At 33.7% G+C, this 21,595-nt stretch overlaps 1 protein-coding gene and 1 long non-coding RNA gene across 2 annotated transcripts; both read left to right on the top strand.

Annotated features, from left to right (window-relative positions):
* Positions 1-1,978: 1,978 nt before the first annotated feature.
* LOC145792182 (putative histone-arginine methyltransferase 1.3) lies at positions 1,979-11,797 on the top strand. Its single transcript, XM_082872893.1, has 13 exons — positions 1,979-4,456; positions 5,108-5,251; positions 5,492-5,595; positions 5,732-5,830; positions 5,931-6,000; positions 6,418-6,514; positions 7,107-7,161; positions 7,867-7,950; positions 10,267-10,344; positions 10,792-10,895; positions 10,981-11,153; positions 11,245-11,396; positions 11,549-11,797. Exons 1-13 carry the CDS (start codon positions 4,261-4,263, stop codon positions 11,633-11,635), a joined length of 1,443 nt encoding a protein of 480 aa, XP_082729019.1. The 5' UTR covers positions 1,979-4,260; the 3' UTR covers positions 11,636-11,797.
* A 5,104-nt stretch (positions 11,798-16,901) lies between these two features.
* On the top strand, positions 16,902-18,293 carry LOC145792187 (uncharacterized). Its single transcript, XR_014331524.1, has 2 exons — positions 16,902-17,131; positions 18,019-18,293. It is a non-coding gene; the product is annotated as an uncharacterized LOC145792187 (long non-coding RNA).
* Positions 18,294-21,595: the final 3,302 nt, after the last annotated feature.

A 21,595-nucleotide genomic window follows, 5' to 3' on the forward strand; every position in this document is an offset into this window, starting at 1 on the left:
ATCAGATGCCTTAACAGTGTGGTTCTGATTGAGACTGCAAAGCTCAAGAGTGCTGAAGAAAAGTGTGTTCTGTTGGAGACATCAAATCAATCCCTGCGGTTAGAGGCGGAAAATCTAGTGAAGAAGATAGCAATGAAAGATCAACAGCTTTCTGAGAAGCACGAGGAGTTGGAAAAGCTTCAAGCTTGTGTACAAGATGAGCAATTGTGTTTCGTGCAAGTTGAAGCCACCCCCTAAACTTTGCAGAATTTGCACTCTCAATCTCAATAGGAGCAGAATGCTTTAGCATCGGAGCTTAAAAATGGGCTTCAAATGTTGAAAGACTTGGAAATATGCAAACATGATTTGGAGGAAGAAATTCGGCAAGTTAAGGAGGAGAATAGAAACGTGAATGAGCTGAATTCATCATTCGCCATTTCAGTGGAGAATCTGCAAAGTGAAATCCTTAAATTGAGGGAGATGAAGGAAAGACTCAACGAGGAGGTTGGACTGCAAATGGGTCAAACTAATTCCCTCCAGGAAGAGATTTCTCATCTGAAAGAGGAAATCAAGGATTAACTAATTCCCCCGCTCGACCGATCAAAGATCGGCTTGTACTAAGCATAATATTTTATTTTTGAAAACACATGTGTTCTTATTCTGGTTATTAACCTAGAATTACTATGTGATGCGCATAGCATATAAGTATAGACTAGATCGCCTAAGTTGGAACAAAACATTGCATGTTCGTTTGTGAAAATGATTTTGAAGTTTGCTACTCGCAAGTAGGCTAAATCGAGGATTTCAATGAATTGTTCCAATTCAAGTAATCCAACCTTCACCCACAGGCATTCAGGCTGTTAAACACTTAAGCAGTTAGCCTTATGGCAAACATGCTTTCATGGCAACATTAATACACATGCAATATGCTAAAGCATAAACACTCACAGTGTACTTCGAGCCAAAACAAAGAACTAGTTAGAAATCATGCATGATCCTAGTTCATGTTAAGATGGCTAATGCAACACATGCAAAAATGCAGCCAAAATAGGCTCGGCTATTCTAAGATGGCATATGAAATGCAACTTGATAACATGCTGTTGAACACGTATTCAAGTAAATATTGAAATACTATGCAGTTTGTATGATGCGGCGAGCCCGGTGCATGCAATACAGATGAATGGATGCACACATGCAAAGCATAAGGTATGCTAATTGAAATATGCCCTAAAACTAACCATCGTAAGTGGTTAAGTAAAAAGGAGAAAGAAATGGGGATTGGAAGACATGCATCACACACACGAACGCTTATTACAACAGTTAGCCCTCTTGACGGATGGTCCGAATAAGAAGCTAACTAGCTAATCTAAGCTAATTAAACTACTTATTACACAACGAAGCTAATTAACTAATCCTAGTTAACTAACTATTACAAAACAGTTTCATTAGCTAACTACACTAGCTAATTAAATACGAACAAATAGCTAAACACATTAACTATTTAGGTACAGAACCAAAGCATAAACTAGCTAAGGAAAGCAGTAAAACAAGGTCCTTAGAAGGAGAAGAGTGCATGCTTGCCCGGTCACCTCGTTTGGAAATCCATCATGATGCCCCAATTTGCCTCTGTTTGTAATTGCTCTCAGAAACTTACACCAAGCTCCAGATAGCTTCTAACTCACCTTGGGGACCTGTGGGAGGGTGGCCGACCGGTTATTGATGTGGGAGACCACCTGCCGACCACTTTTTGTTGTTGCAGGGCAGAAAAAGTGGTCGGCCAGCTAGTTTTTTTGGCTAGCCGACCAGTTGTTGCTGCATTTTTCCACTTTGCTGCAACAGAGAGCAAGAAAGGGGATGGTAATGCATTTGCAAGATATGTGTGCACAACCACCCTCCCTATCATTTCATAAGCTCAAGGGAGTGTAGTTCTCGACCCTTGGACCACCAATCACGCATCTCAATGTATGATGGCCGAGAGGCGAAGTTGCTCAATTCAATATGAAATGAATGCACAAGTAAACACATAAAGCCTAAAACTCTATCATGTATGATCAAGAGCGTCGGCGACTGAGAATTAAGGCACGTTTCATAACTTCAAGTATGAAATGTCCCTTATTTCCCGTGTTTGGACTAACACCTATTCCAAACACAATGCAACACATAACATGGCATGCACAATGCTATGTAACATGGAGTATGCAAAAATGCAATGCAACACAAGCATGCAAATATGCAATATAACTTAAGCATGCAAACATGCAATGCAACATGAACAACCTAACAAGGCTAATGGCATGCATGCACAATACTAAGAACAACATGGCCCACTTAATGCAATGTGACATGATTAACTTAACAAAGCTAATAACATGCAAACTATGCTAATGCATGCACAATACAAACAACAACTAGCATACACAATGCAAATGGACATGGCATACACAAATGCAATGAACCATATGGCATACTCAATGCAATGTGACCTAAGCATGCAAACAACATGGCATACACTATGCGATGAATCAACATGCAAACAACATGGCATACTCAATGCTCTGAACTACATGGCATACATAATGCTCAATGGAATTAAACCAAAATGGATAGACCTCGGTCATGCCCAAATCAGTGGCCATAATGATGAAACCAAGGCACAAAAGACAAGGCATGCATGCACAATGCATTGGCCTTTCAACTAGGCCTAAGAGCACAACCCTCGAGAAGGCTCAAGGAGTGACAAATGCGGAAGTGTAACAACACTAAATGCACTGAAATTAAGTAAGAAATGATGCCAAATCATTCAATCAAACACAAGTATAGCATGCAAAGGTCCTAAAGCATGAAAGCTAATAAAGAGGACTACAAAGGAGGCATGCAATACATGGAAACTATGCATGAACCAACCATGGACAGAGTTGAAATAGGTCAAAACAATGACCAAAACATGCTAAGATGGAGGCTCAAAGACCTAGGCATGCAAGCATACACACTAGGCCACAATAAGACAACAATGCACAATACTCAAAGGCATTTAAAACATGAAAGAAGTGGGAATATAGTTATGCTATAAGCTCTAAAATGAAGTATTAAATGATGCCAAATCATCTAAATAGCCCAAGATAGCATGCACGAGTCATCAAAACACAAAGCTAGCAAGGCCAATTGCACTACAGCTATACAAAGCATGAAGCATATGGCAAAGGCAGCCCAAAACATTCCTAGAACATGTTAAAATGATACTAAAACATGTATGGAAGGAAGCCAAAACAAGCTAACATGAAGGGCATAAGGCATAATGCATACAAGGCAAATATGGTGGATTACACTACACCTATTAAGACCAAGCATGGGATGACTTAACCAATAAAAATCAGAGTTATATCGTGGCAAAATAACCCCAAAAACACATTGAAATGATAGCTAGCAAGCGTAGGCATGGAGGCATACGCAATGATTCATGTTAAGGCATAAAGGGGGAAACCCTCCAACGCATTGAATGAGTGATAAATGCAAGTGCATGACCATGAAACATGGGTTAAAATCACATTATAAGTGATGCCAAATCATTCAAATAGGCCAAGCAATGCATGCTAGTGGACTTGACACACAAAGCTAACAAACTAGAATGCACTATAGCTATACAAAGCATGGCATGCATGACCAAAAAAACACAAATCAGAGCTAGAGCATGCTAAAACATGGACAAAAGCTTCTTAAAGTTAAGCCAAAAGCATGTTAGAATGACATGTTAAAGCATGATGCATGTTAGGCTATTTCATGGAATTGCACTACAAGTGCATGAGGCATGCAAGAGGTGACCAAACCAAACCCTAACAGAGGTATGACATGGCAAAACATCACTAAAAACATGCTGAAATGAAAACAAAACAAGTTAGAATGACATGCTACTTCATGAAGCATATAAGACTAGTTTGTGAGATTTACACTACAAGTGTATTAGGCATGCATGGAGTGACAAAACCAAGTAAAAAAAGTGGCATGCCATGCTAAAATAAGCCCAAATACAAGCCAATATATGGCCAACATAAGCTTAGCAAACATGCTCACACATGAGGCATATGAAGCAAGTATTCAAGACACAAGGAGAGGGGATGACCCTCTCCTTTTTGGGACCTCAAAACACCCTTCCAGTAGGTTGGACACACTGTTTGGCAGCATCTAGTTTTCTTTCTTCGCTAGACTCCATGTTTTGAAGGTTCTTATCGTTGTTGTTATTGCTGTTTACATTCAATATTTTATCACCTTGGATATAGTGAAAACATGTCGATGTTTACATTTTGGTGGCTTTATGATGCAGTTTGGTTTTGCGCTGCTAAATGTGCATGTTTGTTGACCCCTTTACTTTTGAACCAGAACTCTTATTCAAGGGGAATCACAATTCAGTTTAGAAAGGAGGAGGAAAGTAGGGACTTCCATTGTGCATTTGACCAATGGAAGAATGAAGTGGTTGTTCAAGGTGCTCTTTTGATATCCGCCTATAATTTTTGTTGAAAAAATGGATGTATATCTAGTCACCTGTTTGATACAATTTTTTTGTTTTGATTTGTTGCAACCCCTTTTTCCCTATTTTATATTTTGTTTAGTTGTTCTATTGAGTATTGTTTGGTCATTAAGATTCTTTAGTGCTTTGCTTGTAATTTGTACAAAGAACAATCGTATCTTGCATGGAACTTTAAATGAGGTGAAGCTTCTATTTGAAGTCATATGTCCCAACTTATTTTGAATGCTTTTGCATAAGATTGTGCCCTAATAGCTATAGGCACTTTAATTGGGTGTTGTATCTCTGTTGGGCATGCGTTTAGTATTGACACCTCTTGGGCATACTTCGGTGATGTGTCCCTAACTCAGATTAAATTTAATTATTTTGGACACTTTCACACGTTTCAAATACTTCTTAAGATTGCCTAAGTGTTCATTAAAATTTTTTTTTGACATTTTTTGATAAGTAAAATTACATTAGAGAAGGTGCCAAGGGGGCACCACCCTTATACAATGAGAAAAGAAAAAAAAAATCCCTAATTAAGATGGAGAAATTGAGATTTTGAATGAGGAGCAGTTGTAAATCATGGTTTAGAGAAGCCTAATTGTTTCTTGTTTTCCCTTGCAGGATCATGTGAACCAAATGGAACATTATCAGCTTCTAAAAGCAAGTTTGATGATAAGATAGAGTCATCTTCTGCCAAAATGTATTTTCATTACTATGGACAATTGCTACATCAACAAAATATGCTACAGGATTATGTGAGGACAGGTAATATTACTGAGCTTTGGTTTGTTGCTTGCTGATCTTGTTGTAGGTGTTTACCTTCTATGTTTGTAATTAAAAATTCTTTGTTAAAGGCATATGTGCCATTGTGCTGCTGGTAAAATGCTTTGTATCTTGTCAAACATTTTTGTTTTCCTTAATTGTAAAGAAATGCATGTCTATATTGAGTAGTTATAGATCACAAGGTGCATGCGTGAGTTGACATGATAAACATGCTTGTTTCAGGAACTTATTATGCTGCAGTCATTGAGAATTGCACTGATTTTGTTGGTCGTGTGGTTGTGGATGTTGGTGCTGGTAGCGGTATTCTGTCCTTATTTGCCGCTCAGGTTGCCTAAGTTTTGTTTGTGTTTGTGCATGAAAATATACTGACTTAATGGATTTATCTTTGTTTGTTGGCTTCTAGAATTCTATTCCAACTCCACCCTCTCTTTTTCTCTGCCTCACTTTTTTTTCTCATATCAGGCTGGCGCTAAACATGTTTATGCAGTGGAAGCATCTGAAATGGTAGAATATGCCAGGAAACTTATTGCTGGGAACCCATTGTTGGCTCAAAGAATTACGGTGCAATTTTTTGTTTTCTTGCATTTCAATTTAAATGTTAACGGAGTTAGAACACTGTTTCTTATCCTTTTTTGGGGGCATGTTTTCACTTAAATTATAGGTAGTCAAGGGTAAAGTTGAAGAAGTTGAATTGCCTGAGAAAGTAGATATTTTGATCTCGGAGCCAATGGGTAAGCTTATCATGGCATGTGCGCTATTGACAAATTCTAGTTAACTATGGCATTTTCTGTGATATTAAACATATAATGCCATGTTTGTTTTTTTTATTATTACTATGCAATTTAGTGACACCATCAATGTTATGTTACAAAGTGTGTGTGCGTGTGTTTTTTTTTACCCTCTTTTCTGGTTAAGTAATGGAGACACTTTTGTAACATTATAGAATTGGCATGAAGTTAGTATATGCTTGGACACAAGTGAAAATTGGGAAAGATATCTATTAAAAAAGTGACACATTGTGGTATTTTAGACTGGCACTCCGCCCAGTCTGCATGTTGGACAATCTATTCTATTAATAGTGATGGGGAGATTATCTATTGTTTTTTATGCACAGAATGAAGTCTCAGAATCTTTTTTTCTTCTTTTAGGGACCTTGTTAGTCAATGAAAGAATGCTGGAGACCTATGTAATTGCAAGGGATCGGTTCCTTGTTCCTAATGGAAAGATGTTTCCTACGATTGGAAGGTGATTGCTATGATCTTAATGATTTTTGTACCTACACAATACCATGGAAAAATGTTTAATGGTTCTCATTGTCATACTCCCTTAATCTCCTGTATTAAATTAGAAGACTTTCAGTTACTAGCTTGACTTCCCTCTGTGAACTTATGTGCTTTGACTTTTCTGCATACGTTATGGTGCAAATATCATGCATGGAACATATTGGAAATTCTATAAGAGATGGAAGAAACTCAATTCAAAAGCAGCCATGCTAGTTGGCAGGATTCTAGCTTTAGGCCTTGCTTAGGATGTTAAGTACGTTAGTTATTGATGTTTCTGTGTTTTTCTTTGATATTTATGTCCGGAACAGTTTTTAAATTTTCACTATGGACTATAAGTGGGAGGGTAGGTGTTATTTATTTATTTATTTGTTAGTGGCTTAGGTATATAGTGGGGTTGGGGTTGACTGAACCCAAAGTGTAGCAAGGGTCCCTAGGAGTGCCTACATATATTTGTTTCACTGTGTTTTATCATATTTGTTGCAAAGATTAATATGTGTGCTTTGTTATGTGTCATTTGTTTGGGTTCTGATGTTTAAGTTTGATTGCTCCTGCAGAATACATATGGCACCATTCAGTGATGAATATTTGTATGTTGAGATTGCAAATAAGGTAAGTGAAATGAGTTGAAGCATTTGTAGGGTTAATCACTATCATGTACCCTGTGATTAAGTGAAGGTTAAGAATGATATGTGAAATTTGCATGACCCCAATTGTAGGTGATTTTCCCCTCCTATTTCTTGTCAAAAGAATTCAATTTCAGTTTTTTTTTTTAAATTTATTTATCAAAAATAAAAATAAAAAATTCAGTTTTTAAATGTAAGTTGACCTTTTGGAATCTATCCAATTAAATAGTGATCGAACTAGTCTTACACCTATTTGTATGCAAATTGTAGTGAACGTTGCATTTTACTGGGACAAAGTCCTGGATCAAAAAATCAGGAACTTGTTTGTGCTGTTATTTTACTTGAGAAATTAAACAAGCAAAAAGGGGACTAAAAACAATATTAGGTCATTGGATTATTTGTAATTTTGGGTAAGATACATTAAATTATATCACTGCTTTTACCCTTCATTATTTTTCCTTGCAAATATGCTGGGCTCTTGTGCTCTTCTTTAATGAAGATAATATCTTCACTAGGAAAATTTTGTCTTCTGTTTTAGAATCAGTTTATTTTTGTTTGGTCACTTGTTGCTAAATGCATCCATTTGCTTTATATTGTTTATTTGTTACTACCATAAAAACTTGTTTTTTGTTGTGTTTTGGTTTTTTTGGCAATGAAAGTGGTCTAATATTTTTTACTCTTATCTACGCAGGCCCTCTTTTGGCAGCAACGAAGTTATTATGAGGTTGATCTAACACCTTTATATGGATTTGCTTTCCAAGGGTACTTTTCTCAGGTTCGTCTTACTTGCAAGCATAATTGTCAAATCGGGATTCGTACCATGAATCGAAATGGTTTCGTACCGAATCGCGAATCGTGAATCGTGAATCGTGAATTGTAAATATTCGGTCACTTTTTTAAATTACTTAAAAGCATATATATCCATACATTTAGATATCAAATATATCTTATGAATATAAAATATTTAGACTTAAATCTATGAAAATGTTATTTTGAATGATAATCACGTAGTTTAATAGGTAAAAAGTTAACAAAGTTCGTATGTAAGATCACCATCTTACCTTTTTCTTTTTTAGATAGTTTTTATCAACCATTCTTAATAAAGATAATAACAAATAGATAAAACTATCAATTTTCAAAGTAACAATAATTAACAATGATATTGATATTTGGACAATAAACAAACATACTTTTCTAAGTAATAGTGAGCAAATAATAAGAAATAATTAAAATATTTTAAAAGGTATAACTAACCTCACACATATAATATTCAATTTAATAAACTAACAATAGATAATTCATAGTGTAACTTTAATTTTAAACATCTTTAGAAGATATATTATGATTTTTTAAAGGGAAAAAAAATGAGAAAGTTAAAAATATGTCGAGTCTGACTGAATCTGATTGGATCCTATTAAAAATTCCATGATTCCTAAAATAACAACAAATCATGTATATATGTTGGTTATTTTGGTATTAAATGTTATTAGAAGTTGTTTATGTCATTTTCACTAAAAAGATAGAGAAAAAACGTCTAAAATATGTCAGACATAATAATTTCAAAAATTACATAAATCGTAAAAAGTGAATTAAATTGTGAATCGATTGTGAATCGTGCAATTCACTAGAGATTCACTTCGAATACCCATAGATTCGTATCGATTTTGCAAGAATTGCGAATCCTAAGATTTTGATAGCAGAACTTGCAAGTACTACAAATATTATTGAATTTTTAAGATGGTGTCACAGTTTTCTCATTATGCTTGGCTTTAAATGTCTACAAGTGCATTATAATGCATCTTATTTGTTGAACCTATTCCTGCTCTTTTCCTTCAATAATTTAGTTGTTGATACATAGAGTTTGGTTTGTAGAGGTTAGTTCTTTGAAGTTACATCTTTTGTTTGTTATGCAAAATTTTCTTATTATAAAAAATCACCGTGAAGAACAACATCACCATTTAAAAGCTCTAGAAGGGTATTTTGATTAATAAAATTGGGAGTAGAGAAGAAGGATTTATGTAAACGACCCCATTTGATGAGTTTGGAGGCTTGGTTTGGTTAAAGTTGGGATAGCTGTAAGTAGTGATCATTTGAAGAATGTAAATTTTTCTTAGAACTTCATTTTCATGTAGGATTTAGTTATTTCTATATTGCATGGGTACACACCAAGCTTATGAGTTTTGATCCCATTTGTAAGAGTGTCTTCTTTACCAAGCAGTGGAGATTTTGTCCACGCACATCTAATTCAGATTATCTATAACCTTAGATTGTAAGCAATTTTGAAGTATGTGTACCTTCTAGAACGTCAATAAATTTCATTCTCTTGTTAACACTGAAATAACTAATAATTAAATCCACTAGCATGAATCATTCCCTATTTTACTGGTTCACAGTGGGATTTTTTTTTTTTTATGAAAGGTAGCCCGCCCCTTGGATTGCCACCCTCAAAATCTTTTCAAACATATGGAAATGACATTATTTAAGATATCATAACAAAAAGCAGATGGTCTCAAGGCTTGTTTGAGATGATTTTATTTGTGGCAGGTCAATGTTCATTGAGGTGTGTCCTTTTGGAAGAATCTGTTATTTGTCTTCATTAGAAGAGTTCTCTCTCTTCCATGATGTGGATGATGTGGTCTGTGTAGAAAGAAAAATTAGGAGAAACTTTTAAGGGATTCCAGTTGAAAGTAGAAACTGTGAACACTCACATTGTTAGATTGTGGTAAATCTTGATACAGTCACTGACAGAAAAAAGCTGCCTGCAGTTTCCACATATGAATTGAATTAGGTCAATTTGAACACTCATATTATAAATGTGTTGGCAGGAAAGCATTGTTGAAAGGTTCTTGAAGCATTCAAGTACAATGTGTGTGTGTGTGTGTGTGTGTGTGTGTGCACGCCATGGTTACCATCAACTTGATGGTAAAGCATTGTTCAAAGGTTCTTGAAACTTTCGAGTACAATGTGTCTGTGCATACACTTCTGTCTGTCATGTTTATTGACAGTAATTATGTTGGCTTTTCTGTTTTTATCATGGTGACCTCTAATGATCTCTCTCTCTCTCTCTCTCTCCCCTTTACTTTCTGTACAGCCAGTGGTGGATGCTTTTGATCCTAGTCTATTAGTGGCTCCAGCAATATCTCATACGATTAACTTCACTTCTATAAAGGTATTAGTTAACTGTCTAAATAAGAACTATCACTTGCCAACCACAGTAATATTTATAAAAAAAATACTTGTTTCTTTATTAGCACAGCAATTGTTCTTTCATAGTCCATGACTGGTGGGCATTCATGGATTTGAAGAGGTCAAGTTAAAAAGGTTTTGTGGAATGGAATTACTGTTTCTGTAACTATGGAACTGCTGAAATTATGGATCACAAAGGGGGTCTACTAGGGTACAAAAATGTCGGAGGTTTTGATAGCTGCTCACATTGTCTTTCTTTGCAGGGTATATATGGATTTCTGTTTTGTAAACTTTGTGGGATTGTTTGGGCAATGGAATATGATGCAACCTGATTATGAAACTACCCATAGAGGCTGTAATATATCCATGTTAAATGGGATTGAAGTATGGAATAAAGCTTGATGATTGTCTTATATTTTTCATTCTGCAGGAAGAGGAGTTGTATGAAATTGATGTTCCATTGAAATTCAAAGCCCCTGCGGGTACTAGAATTCATGGGTTGGCATGTTGGTTTGATGTATTGTTCGATGGGAGGTAATCATTTGATGTTTGATTAATAATGTTCCTCTCTCTCTCTCTCTCTCTCTCTCACAACCATTGTTAATTCCTCATTCTACAGTACTGTACAAAGGTGGCTGAGCACAGCTCCTGGTGCGGCTACAACCCACTGGTATCAGCTGCGTTGTGTCCTCTCTCAGCCACTTTATGTCATGCCAGGACAAGAAATTACAGGTCAACTCCACATGATTGCACACAATGCTCAGAGTTATTCTATTAACTTAACGATGACAAGTTAGTGTTCATGATCTAACTAGTTCAGTTGTATTTGTTTGTTAATAGGATTCTTTAAATGTTCTAATTAGTGGTAAATGAACTTAAATAGCTAAAAGTTGGGCCGCTGGTGCCGGACAAGGAGGAATAGTCCATACATCATCCGGCAAATTTGATCTCAAAGAGCCCTATTACCGAATGTCTCAACCCCAAGCCTATTCAATTGCCCAAGATCAACCAACACATCATCTAAAAAATACACAGGTATTGAATCATCTTTGTCATCATGTTGTGATCCTCATGATTTGGTTTTGAAACAAAGGAATAATGGCACACCATGCCTTGCCATTGTTTTGCTTTTCCTATGCATTTGGTCATTTTTCGAAGTGTTGGTGACTTGGTTTGCTGCTTGGCAGGATATACAAATACAATCACAGGAAGAAGAAGCATTTGAGTTGATGCATCAACCATCTCAAAATGTGGATATTGAGTACATTGAGTGAGTCACTGAAAAAATAAATAAAAAGAAAAAAGAAAGAGAAGCTACTGAATATTGATTGATTCTCTGTAAATTATATCAAAATGAGTAAAAAATTTCATTGTTCAATACCCGGAGAATATCAAGATTTTGACTAGTTGAATAATCAAATGTGGCTTGCTTCAAATTATGTTATCTTGATAACCATTTATACTAGTACAAATTTTCACCGTTATACGAACAAACCTACCAATTAAGTGTTTCTGAAAGAAAATTTCAAATTTCAGAAAATGTTGAAGTGGTGACTGCTAGTTTCTAGGAGCTAGTTCTATTTATACGGTCACTGTTACTTCTTCCGAGATGGAGAAAAACAACAAATATTGAATTATACTACTTTTCCGATTAAATCTCTAGAAATTAAAATTTTCATTCAAATATGCCTTCTAATTTTTCAATTTGATTTTGGGAACAAGTTTATAAGCCAAATTTGTTGACTTATATATGTCAAATTACCTTTTAACTTTTTTAAACGTTTTTTTCGTAATGAAGTAAAAAGGCCAACTTATAAAACACTTCCTAAAACATTCACTTTTGAAAGTTAAAAAGCATAGTTTGTGACCAACTTAAAAAACAAATTGACAAAATTAATTCTAAGGAGTTTTTATACTTTTTTTGAAAAGTTCGAAGAATTGCACATCGTTTTGGAATGTGTAAAAAATTTTATATTTCAAGTCATTTATGTACTCGTTTTGAAATGTTTTTTAAATAAAAAAAAATTCACATATAAAAATTCATTCCAAATTGATTCTCATATATTATATATCTTACCTTTTTAGCACAAAAGAAAAAAAGAAAGAAATATAATAGAAATAAGAGTATAACTAAATCTACTTTTTAAATAATATATTAAATCTATCTTTTCAAAATTAATGGGACTAATTGATCTATAAAAAAATCTTTAAGGTTAAATAAATCACCATTACTCAAGATCAAATTTATAAGTAAGTTTTTCATTTTAATATTTATTTATAACCAAACCAAATCAAATGGAATCAAACTTTGCATATCAATCAATTGGGTTGACCAATTCGAATATTTTTTTAATATCTATTTATATTCTAAAAAAGCAAGAAGATAAAATGGAAAATTTAGTCAGAGTTTTTTAACAAAAAATAAATCTAAAAACATTCCATTTTCTTAAATAATATAATTATAAAAAAATATATATCTCACCATTTCCTAGGATATACTTTTTAAGTTTATTATAATGAGATTCACATATTCCTTCTCTATAATTCTTGTCATCCAAACATAATCAAATAGAAATAATTGGTCCATGAAAGAGATATCAGATCAATTCTTGAACTTATTTTTATCCATTCAATGTTATACAATTCAATTTAAGAAAATTCCTAAAATTCAAGTCTCTTCATCTCTTTAACCACCAAAAAAAAAAACTTAATTTCTACTTCTATCTCTTCATCTCCTCTCCTCTCATTTGTGTCCTACTAAAGAGCAAAAAAATAAAGAAAAAGATAAAAAGAAAATATAAAAAAGAAAAGAGAGCAAAAGTTATATATAATTATGTGAAAGAATTCATCATTCACTTGGAGTCAAAATTGTTAGTCTCAGCTAATTCTAGACTCTGTTTGGGAAAGTCTCATGGACCTTGACTTCAATTCCGCACTGGTGGTTTATCATCGTCTACTGCACACTTTGCACAAAAACAACACCAACCGTTTAATATACTATTTATAAGATTCATACATAATATTTTCATTTTCATTGTATTTACATTATAAATTTAAATACTGATTTAAAAAATTAAAAAAAAAACTTATATTTCATTCATATTATTTAGAGAAAATTAGTCTAACATCCCTCTCCAACTTTTAGCAATGGGAGAGGTCCACAATAAAAAAAATTTGTAGTCTAAGGTCCCTCACCTATACCCATATATAACACCCATTCTTTCATTTTCTCTCCTCTCCCTTCTTGCACCAAATAACTCTCTCTCTCTCTCTCTCCTCTTTGTCTGCAACATTGTTCAAAGCTTCATTGGCATTGACTACGACAGAGGAATTTGCACTAACAAGATTTATAAAGCTGATCGTCGATTTATATGAAGATTCTTGATAATGCTTTATACAACAAGATTTATATGAAGCAACGCACTAGTCCTCATTATTGTTCCTCCAATCACTAGTCCTCTGATGAAGATTCCTCCGTCAACAAATATCATTACCCTCGGAGGAAAAATATCAAGAAGCAGAACACTAGTAATCTTTATAAAAGCATTATAGCAGATATGAAAGCAGAAACAAAATGCATCAGTTACATATTCACAAGCACAACTGAAAAATATTTATCATTGCTTCTCTTACTTTTTTCTCGTTTCTTCTTCATTGTCTTTATTGTTGATCTCAATAAACCAAATCTTAAAATCTTCATACAACATTTATTGAAGAAATCCACATAAAAAGGTGTATTCGGGAGCTGAGGACATGGATTCAGCAAAGAAAGTGTTTGATGAAATGTCAAGGAGAGAATGTCTAAAGTCTCTCAAATCAATCTAGAGAAATTTCAATCCAAACCAGAGAATTTCTCTAGACCAACCTAAAAAAAATTTAGTTCAAACCAGAGAATTTCTCTAGTCATCCAATACATGAAGCAGAAGCAGCGATCATTATGCACAAAAGTAAAAGATAATGCTGCCAAGAAAACACAACATCTACCTGGTCAAGATGTGCATCTACAGATGTGAACAACGCCAAAAAAATTTGTGAACAAAGTTGGGACCATGAATTTGTTTAGTAACTTGCTACTGTGGATATTGAGCGGGGCTTCATCTAAAGGGTTCAACTCATTTCTTTCGATGTTTAGAGACGTGCGAGATCAAGGCGGCCAAGTTTATCCAGATCTAGCCAGGTAAGAAAATCATGCAACATAAAATGCTCCCTAAGGATTAGAATGTTGGTTGGTCCTTGTATTTTTTGAATGTTTAATTCTAATGTTATTGTAAAGGGTTTTGTAGAAATATTAGTTTATACATAAATGGTTGCATAAACTGGATATGGAGTAATGGTCAACAACAACAGTATTGTTAATAAATAGAAGTTGAAATAAGAAAAGGAAAAAGAAAAAAAAATTCTCTAGTTTGAACTTAGAGAAATTTCAATTTTCTCTGGTTTGAAACCAGAGAAATTTGGTGTTGGTGATGTGTAAAATTTTCTCTGTGATGTGTCCAGAGAAATTTGGTGTTGGAGATGTGTAAAATTTCTCTGTAATGTGTCCAGAGAAATTTCATGTGGGTGATGTGTAAAATTTTCTCTATGATGTGTCCAAAAAAATTTGGTGTCGATGAGTAAAATTTTCTGTTTGATATATCCAGAGAAATTTGGAATTGGAATTTTCTCTGTGATATGTCCAGAGAACTTTGGAATTTTCTCTGTGATTTATCCAGAGAAATTCTCTGAATCGAATTTTCTCTAGATCAATGTTAAGGGACCTTAGATATTATGAAAATATCAAGTCCCCTTTATGCTACAAAATTTTAATATCAGGGACCTTAAAAAAAAATCGCCATAATATTTTTCTTCATACATGATCTATAGTGAAGCATGAATTGAATTCAATCTCCACCACATATAGCCATTTGTGGATAAATTTGGGGTGCCAAATTTTGAGACCTAGTTTTTTTGTAAAAAAAATAGTCTATGTGGTTTGTCTCCAAAAACATGTTTGGTTGAAAATTTTTAAATTTTTTTTCAAAATCACTTTTTTTTTCAACTACACATTAATAATCACTTTTTCATTCTCTTCTCTTTTTCTCAATCACTTTTTCTCTTATACCCATTTAATCAACTACAAAAATAATAATAATAACTATTAAATCATCCCAAACTCCAACATTTGAAAATTATTTTCAAAATCTATAATTAGACAAATTTTCAAAATTTTTAAATTCTCTTAAAAATTTTATTTTAAAAATAATATGTCAAAACACAAACCCTATATTTGCTTCATTTTTCTCTCTTCTCTCTCTCCTGCTACACTGAAGACGAACTTGGTTCTCCAGCATTGACTGGATTCCCAAGTAGACCACTTCGGCCACATGGCACAGTCGGAGATCAGTAAGCTCAGCTGCATCTGATAAATCTTTCCAATTTTCTCTATTTGACATTCTCATTGAATTCTTGCTTTTATACAAGTAGGTGATTGATTACATTTCTTGCAAAATCGCATGAGATTCTATATAGATTTCGTGGGTTTTATTTTCCTGTTCGTTTTTATCTAAACCCCGTTTATGATAAAGTTTTAAACCCACCAAATTCATTTAGATTCCCCAATTCAACTTTCCTCATTTATTTCTATTTGATTCCACATTTTTATTTATTATTATTTTATTTTATTTTTTATTTATTTTTCCTGTGAGTTTGCTGAGATAAATGAGGATAACTGGAAGTGTAGTTGTTGAGAAATAGTTTGTTTTTGTAAGAAAATGTAATTTAAAATTGAATTTCCTAGGGGAAAAAACATGCCTTGTTTTGATATAAGCATTTTGCATTAGATGGTTACCATGTTAGGTTGGGACTGTTTTGCTGAGAAATGTAATTTGGAGGTTTTGACAGGCTAGGTGCAGGCAATGGAGATAGTAGGGGCTAGGTGCAGGGTAGGTGTCAGCTGAGAATCGTATGCCTCAATGTTCGATTCAGGTAAACAATTTGATTCAAATTTTAACTATAATTTACGTTGCTTGTCGTGGTTGATGATTTATCTCAATTAGATATATGAATCTCTTGAGTTTCGAATTCTAATTCTAAGCTCTGTATAATCTGAACCTTTAGGTTCTTGGAGAATCATGTTTTGGTTTGATTCATAATGTTTGTTGTTGAATTCAAACTGTTACATGACAATTATTAATCATTATTGTTGCTCCCATTGAAGGTATTTCTCTTGTAATTGACTTTGGATTGTTGAGTTTTGCACTAGTTCTTGGGATATTCATGGTTATATGATATGATGCACGAATATGGATACGGGACACGTAAATTTTAAAAAAATAGAAGACATGACATGCTGGAGACACGTTTAATATATATAATTTTATTTATTTATTATATGTCTAAAATAAAAAGAAAAATCATTAATTTTTATACAATTACAATAATAATAAAATTAATAAACATATTTTTTTAATTTTTTAATAAAAAATGAGTCTTTTTAAATAAAAATAATTTATTTTATGAATTTTAGGTTTAATAAAAATAAGGATAAAAAAAAAAGTGAGGGAAGAAACTAAAGGAGGAGAGAGAAATAGAAGAGAGAGAGAGAGACGGGTGAATCAGCAACAGGGGGAAAAAAAATAAAAAGGAGAAACAAAGGAAAGGGCGAGAGAGAATAGGAGAAGACGAAGAAAAGGGAGGAGAAGAAGGTGGAGACAGAAGACGAAGACGAGGAGGAGGAGAAGAAGAAGAGAGCAGACGAAGAATACCTCAGCTTCTTCAATTGATCTGAACAGGTTAGGGCTCCTCTCCCCTCCTCCACTCCCTCGATCTCTTTCTCTGTCTTCTCTCCTCCCTCGATCTCTTTCTCTCCAACAGTTAGGGCTTCGATCCACCTCATGCGTGTCATTTGCATTCGATTCGTAGATGTTGGATTTGAGATCAAACTACTTTTATTCGTTTGCTTATTTATTGTTCTGGCCTAAGATTTTAAGCTCAAATATGGACTTGACTGATGTTGTTTTTGATTTGAATGACTTTGATCTGGATTGAACGGATGCAGATCCTGAGCTAGCTAATTCGAAATGCTACAATCTAGAGTTTTTGGTTCTCTTAGATTTAGGGCTTTGATTTGGTATTGACCTAGAGTTCTATGTGCTATCTTTTTCCCTTTTCTTTTCCATCTTTCTTTCTTTCTTTCATTTCATTTAAAAAAAAAAATAAAAAAAATAAGCTAAATATTTAAAAACTGATGTTATAATTCCAAAAATAGAGGATGGTTACATAATTACCATAATGCCGTAGTTTTATACGCAAATATTTTTGTTTTTAGGTTGATTTGTTAGCTTGCTTTTTATGAATCCATATCAAGAAATTAGACAAAGTTATGAGCTTTCTCTCTACATTGAATTGGCTTTTCCTTGAGCTTCTTATGGGCTCATGAATTTTGGCAACAAAGTGATTATGATGGGTCAAACAGATTATTGTCATGATGATAATATTGCTAGTTTAAACAGTTTTATCTCATCTCATGCTTATGTTTCCTGTAGAGCTGATCTTGTATTTATGTTGTTTACTCTATTCTGGGGTGGTATGACCTCACTTTTCTTATAAAAATACAATGACATTCACCATATGTTGTTGGTCCTTATCGAGCATCTCTTTAATATTGGATTCATTGCAGGGTAGAAATGTCGATGCCTTGATTTTGTATTGACAAGCTGTGCCCTCTCTGTCTCATATCCAAATATGATTTTCCTTTGCCCTACAGGTATGTGTATGTATTGTTTCTTTCGATTTTGCTGTCAATGCTACTTTCTGAATGTGTTTTGTTGAAGTGGAAGTGTTTTAGCTTTTCATTGAAGTGAATAGGTGAGGTTGTTCAACCATAATTTGATTCAATTTACACTTCTTCTATGCGTCTGCTACATAATAAGACTTGATTCTTTCACTCTTTCATTTTTGATTCAGATAGAAAACTCGAAGATCTAATGATAAATTTTTGGTGAAAATCCAATAAAATTTTAGCACATTTTGCAATAGAGTTTGAAGGCAGTGATTTATTGTGCTCCCCTGGTACAACTTCAAGAAATTTGACTTATTTTGAATTGTTTTGAGTGTCTCCTCGACTAAAAAACTTATAGAAAACAGTAGGTTAAAATAGAATTCAGCATAGTAATAAAACAAAACACAACCTAGTTTGAGATTTATTTAAAATTCATTTATTGGAATTTTCTTCTATTACACAATATACTAGGCTTATGGAGGGACTGCCTGTTAAAATTTCATGAAATTACGAGGTAGAGAACTATTTTTAAAAATTCATCAAAGTCAGGCCTCTGCACAATTTCAATTCTGCGCAATCATGAAAACTGACCCCCAAAATAGCTATGCTTTTGCTTTACTAAAGCCTCTTTTCATTCCATCTTGTAAACATGATTTAAAATACATCAAAGATCAATAAATTCATGCTTGAAACAATTTAACAAGAAATTAAAAATTGATTTGAAAAATTTACCAACTAAGAAATTTTTGTCAAGCTCTCTAGAAATTGAGTGAAGTTCTGCTTAAGGACTTGTACCTCATTGTGTTTCGAATTATTTTGCAGGGGAAGTGTGGTATTGAGAAACAACCTTCTTATTTATTTATTTATTTATTATTTTTTTTTTTTGGGGGGGGGGGGGAGGATTGCTCTAATTGAGACTAGGTCAGGCACAATTTTTAAGGTCACAATTTTCTAGATAAGGAAAATTGCTTCTACGAATCATCTTCTTCCTTTTATTGGTGCTTTCGCTCTTTCCAAATATTTGGTTAATCGTGAATAGTAGAGTAGAGTCCAATTATATCTTTTGTGCTTGTATAGTATTTTGGTCCTTAACTCTCAAATCTTTGAAGCCCTTTTAACTGTGTCTCTTTGTGATGCTAGCTGTTTAGACATAATTGATAGTTACCTAAATCATTTTGAACTGAAATGACGCAGAAGTGGCTTCGGCAGAGTTAGTACTAGTTGTGGAGAAACATATGTTAGAATCTGCTTCTCTTGATTCTGTTGTTAAAGCCGTATTTTTCTTGTTATCAGATATATTCTTGGTGTTGTATGGAAAATTCCATTTTGTGGGGTGTCCAATAATTATCTACTTTATTTTATTTATTTATGTATTTATATGTTTTTTGGGGGACTTTTAACCTCTTTTCCCTTTTAACCTTAACTATGAGATTCTTCTTTTTATTTTCTGAAACAAAATTTTAGTATATAGAGAAAACCAATTGTATTGAAGAAATGCCCTAGCACTGTAAAACGTAGCTAAGGTCTTGCATAAACGATGAAATTCTGATACAGGGAATGAAACAATTACTCATGATAGAAATAAAGGAAGGAACAAAAGAACTTCAAAAATGGAATATCAACACGTAGGTGATTTAGAAAACCGTAAGTGAGGTGTTTAAGTTAAAGTAATATCGTTAAGCTATAATTACTCAGTAAATTCTCTTTCTTAGAGACTAATTAAACTTGAGCCCTGTTTGGTAGAGCTGTGGGAAAGTGCTTATAGCTTATGCCTAAACAGCTTATAGCTTATAACTTTCAGCTTAAGCTGATTTCCAGCTTATTCTTAAAGCATCTCCTGCTCCACTCAAAGAATAAGCTGATTTCTGACTTCCACAAAGTTATAAGTTATAAGCTATAAGCTAAACCAAACACATCAAAATAGCTTAAATTAAGCTGAAAGCTGAAATAAGCTGTAAATAATTTCTGCCAAACAGGCACTTGGTCACTTAAGATAATGAAACAATTAGTGGCTTAAGCTATTATTTCATACAACAAAAGAGAGAAGGATGGATAAAGTTAGAGAGAAAATTTCTTCTTGAGAGGTAGAAGAGAAAAAAAACTTTAAGTGAGTTGCTTAAGTTAAACTAAGATCATTAAGTTATAATAAGTAAGTAAATTCTCTTCCGTAGAGAATAAGCATGATTAGTTTGAGTTAAACTCGGTCATTTAAGAAAATGAAGTTGATTATATATAAATTTTGGTTTAAATTCACTTAAATGAGTAGCAAAAGCAACCCTATCAATGAAAATCTTTCCCCACATACAAACAGACTACCTGATGAAATACATGTTATAGCAAGCTCTGTTATCATGGTTCATTAGATGTTTCACTGTTTATACAAAATGGTAAGGTTTATGCATGATTACAAGTCTGTGGTTCGAGATGACTTACTTTGCCTTGTCTGGAGGAACATCTCTCAACCACTCAAGGTCAATGCTTCCATGTTTCTAACCATTCGGTTTTAGGAAATCCTGCATAATCATGTAATCATTATTGACTTTATTTATAGGTTTCTGCATTTAGCTTGTTATTACACACGACTAGAGCCATTTGAAGCTGATTTTGACAAATATGATTTGTACTCGTACCTTGATTCACTCTGCTAGCAAGTTGTTCATTCCTAGTTCTCTGATAGAATTAGAAATCTCATTGACATCTGCACATTGTATTGCTTCATAGTCCAGGGAGTCCATAGCATTAACTGATTTACCCTTTTTTGACCAAACTTACCTTTTGCATATAGAGAGCATTAGCACCTTCTTGACTAGGGCAGGATACCTTTTTTCTAGGATTGTATTATTGCCTCTTTGAATGGTTTAGTGAATCTTAGATTTCATTTCTAAATTAGTACAGGGCAACCCTACGCCCCCAATAGGCATGAATGCTACTTATGTGCTTATGTGATATTTTGGAAATGATTTGATTTGATTCCAGGGATCAACTATGAGAAAGATAGGGATTTCATTCCCAAACTTTGGGGAGTCTGATATGGCAGTGATTTGATTCTGTGGCAATCCGAGGTATTTGGGGCAGTAATCCAATTTCAAAGATTTGGGGATTCAATTTAGGCAGTGATTCATATTTTGATCATGATTTGAGTAATCGGTAGTAAATTAGGGCGGTGGTTTCCCGATTATAAAGAATTTGAGTTTGAATTTAGGTTCTTGCCTTAGCAATAAATAAAAAAAAGAAAAGAATGATTGCCTTTTTAAAATTTAAATCTCCAAGAAAACATGTGATTAAAGAATAATTTCTAAAAAAAAGAAACTTTCCAACTTAAGTAGAGCCACAGAGATTATGGAAGGTGTTTGATTGAATAAGAATCTTTAAGTCATTGATTTTAGGGGGAATTTCAACTTTTATGAAAAAGGAAGTGGTGACCAAATCTTCAATTTTGAATAAAATTTGGAATCCCCTAAAAGATATTTGACTA

The sequence above is a fragment of the Camellia sinensis genome, chromosome 6, assembly GCF_055761805.1.
Source record: "Camellia sinensis isolate YWXY chromosome 6, ASM5576180v1, whole genome shotgun sequence".
Classification (NCBI taxonomy): domain Eukaryota; kingdom Viridiplantae; phylum Streptophyta; class Magnoliopsida; order Ericales; family Theaceae; genus Camellia; species Camellia sinensis.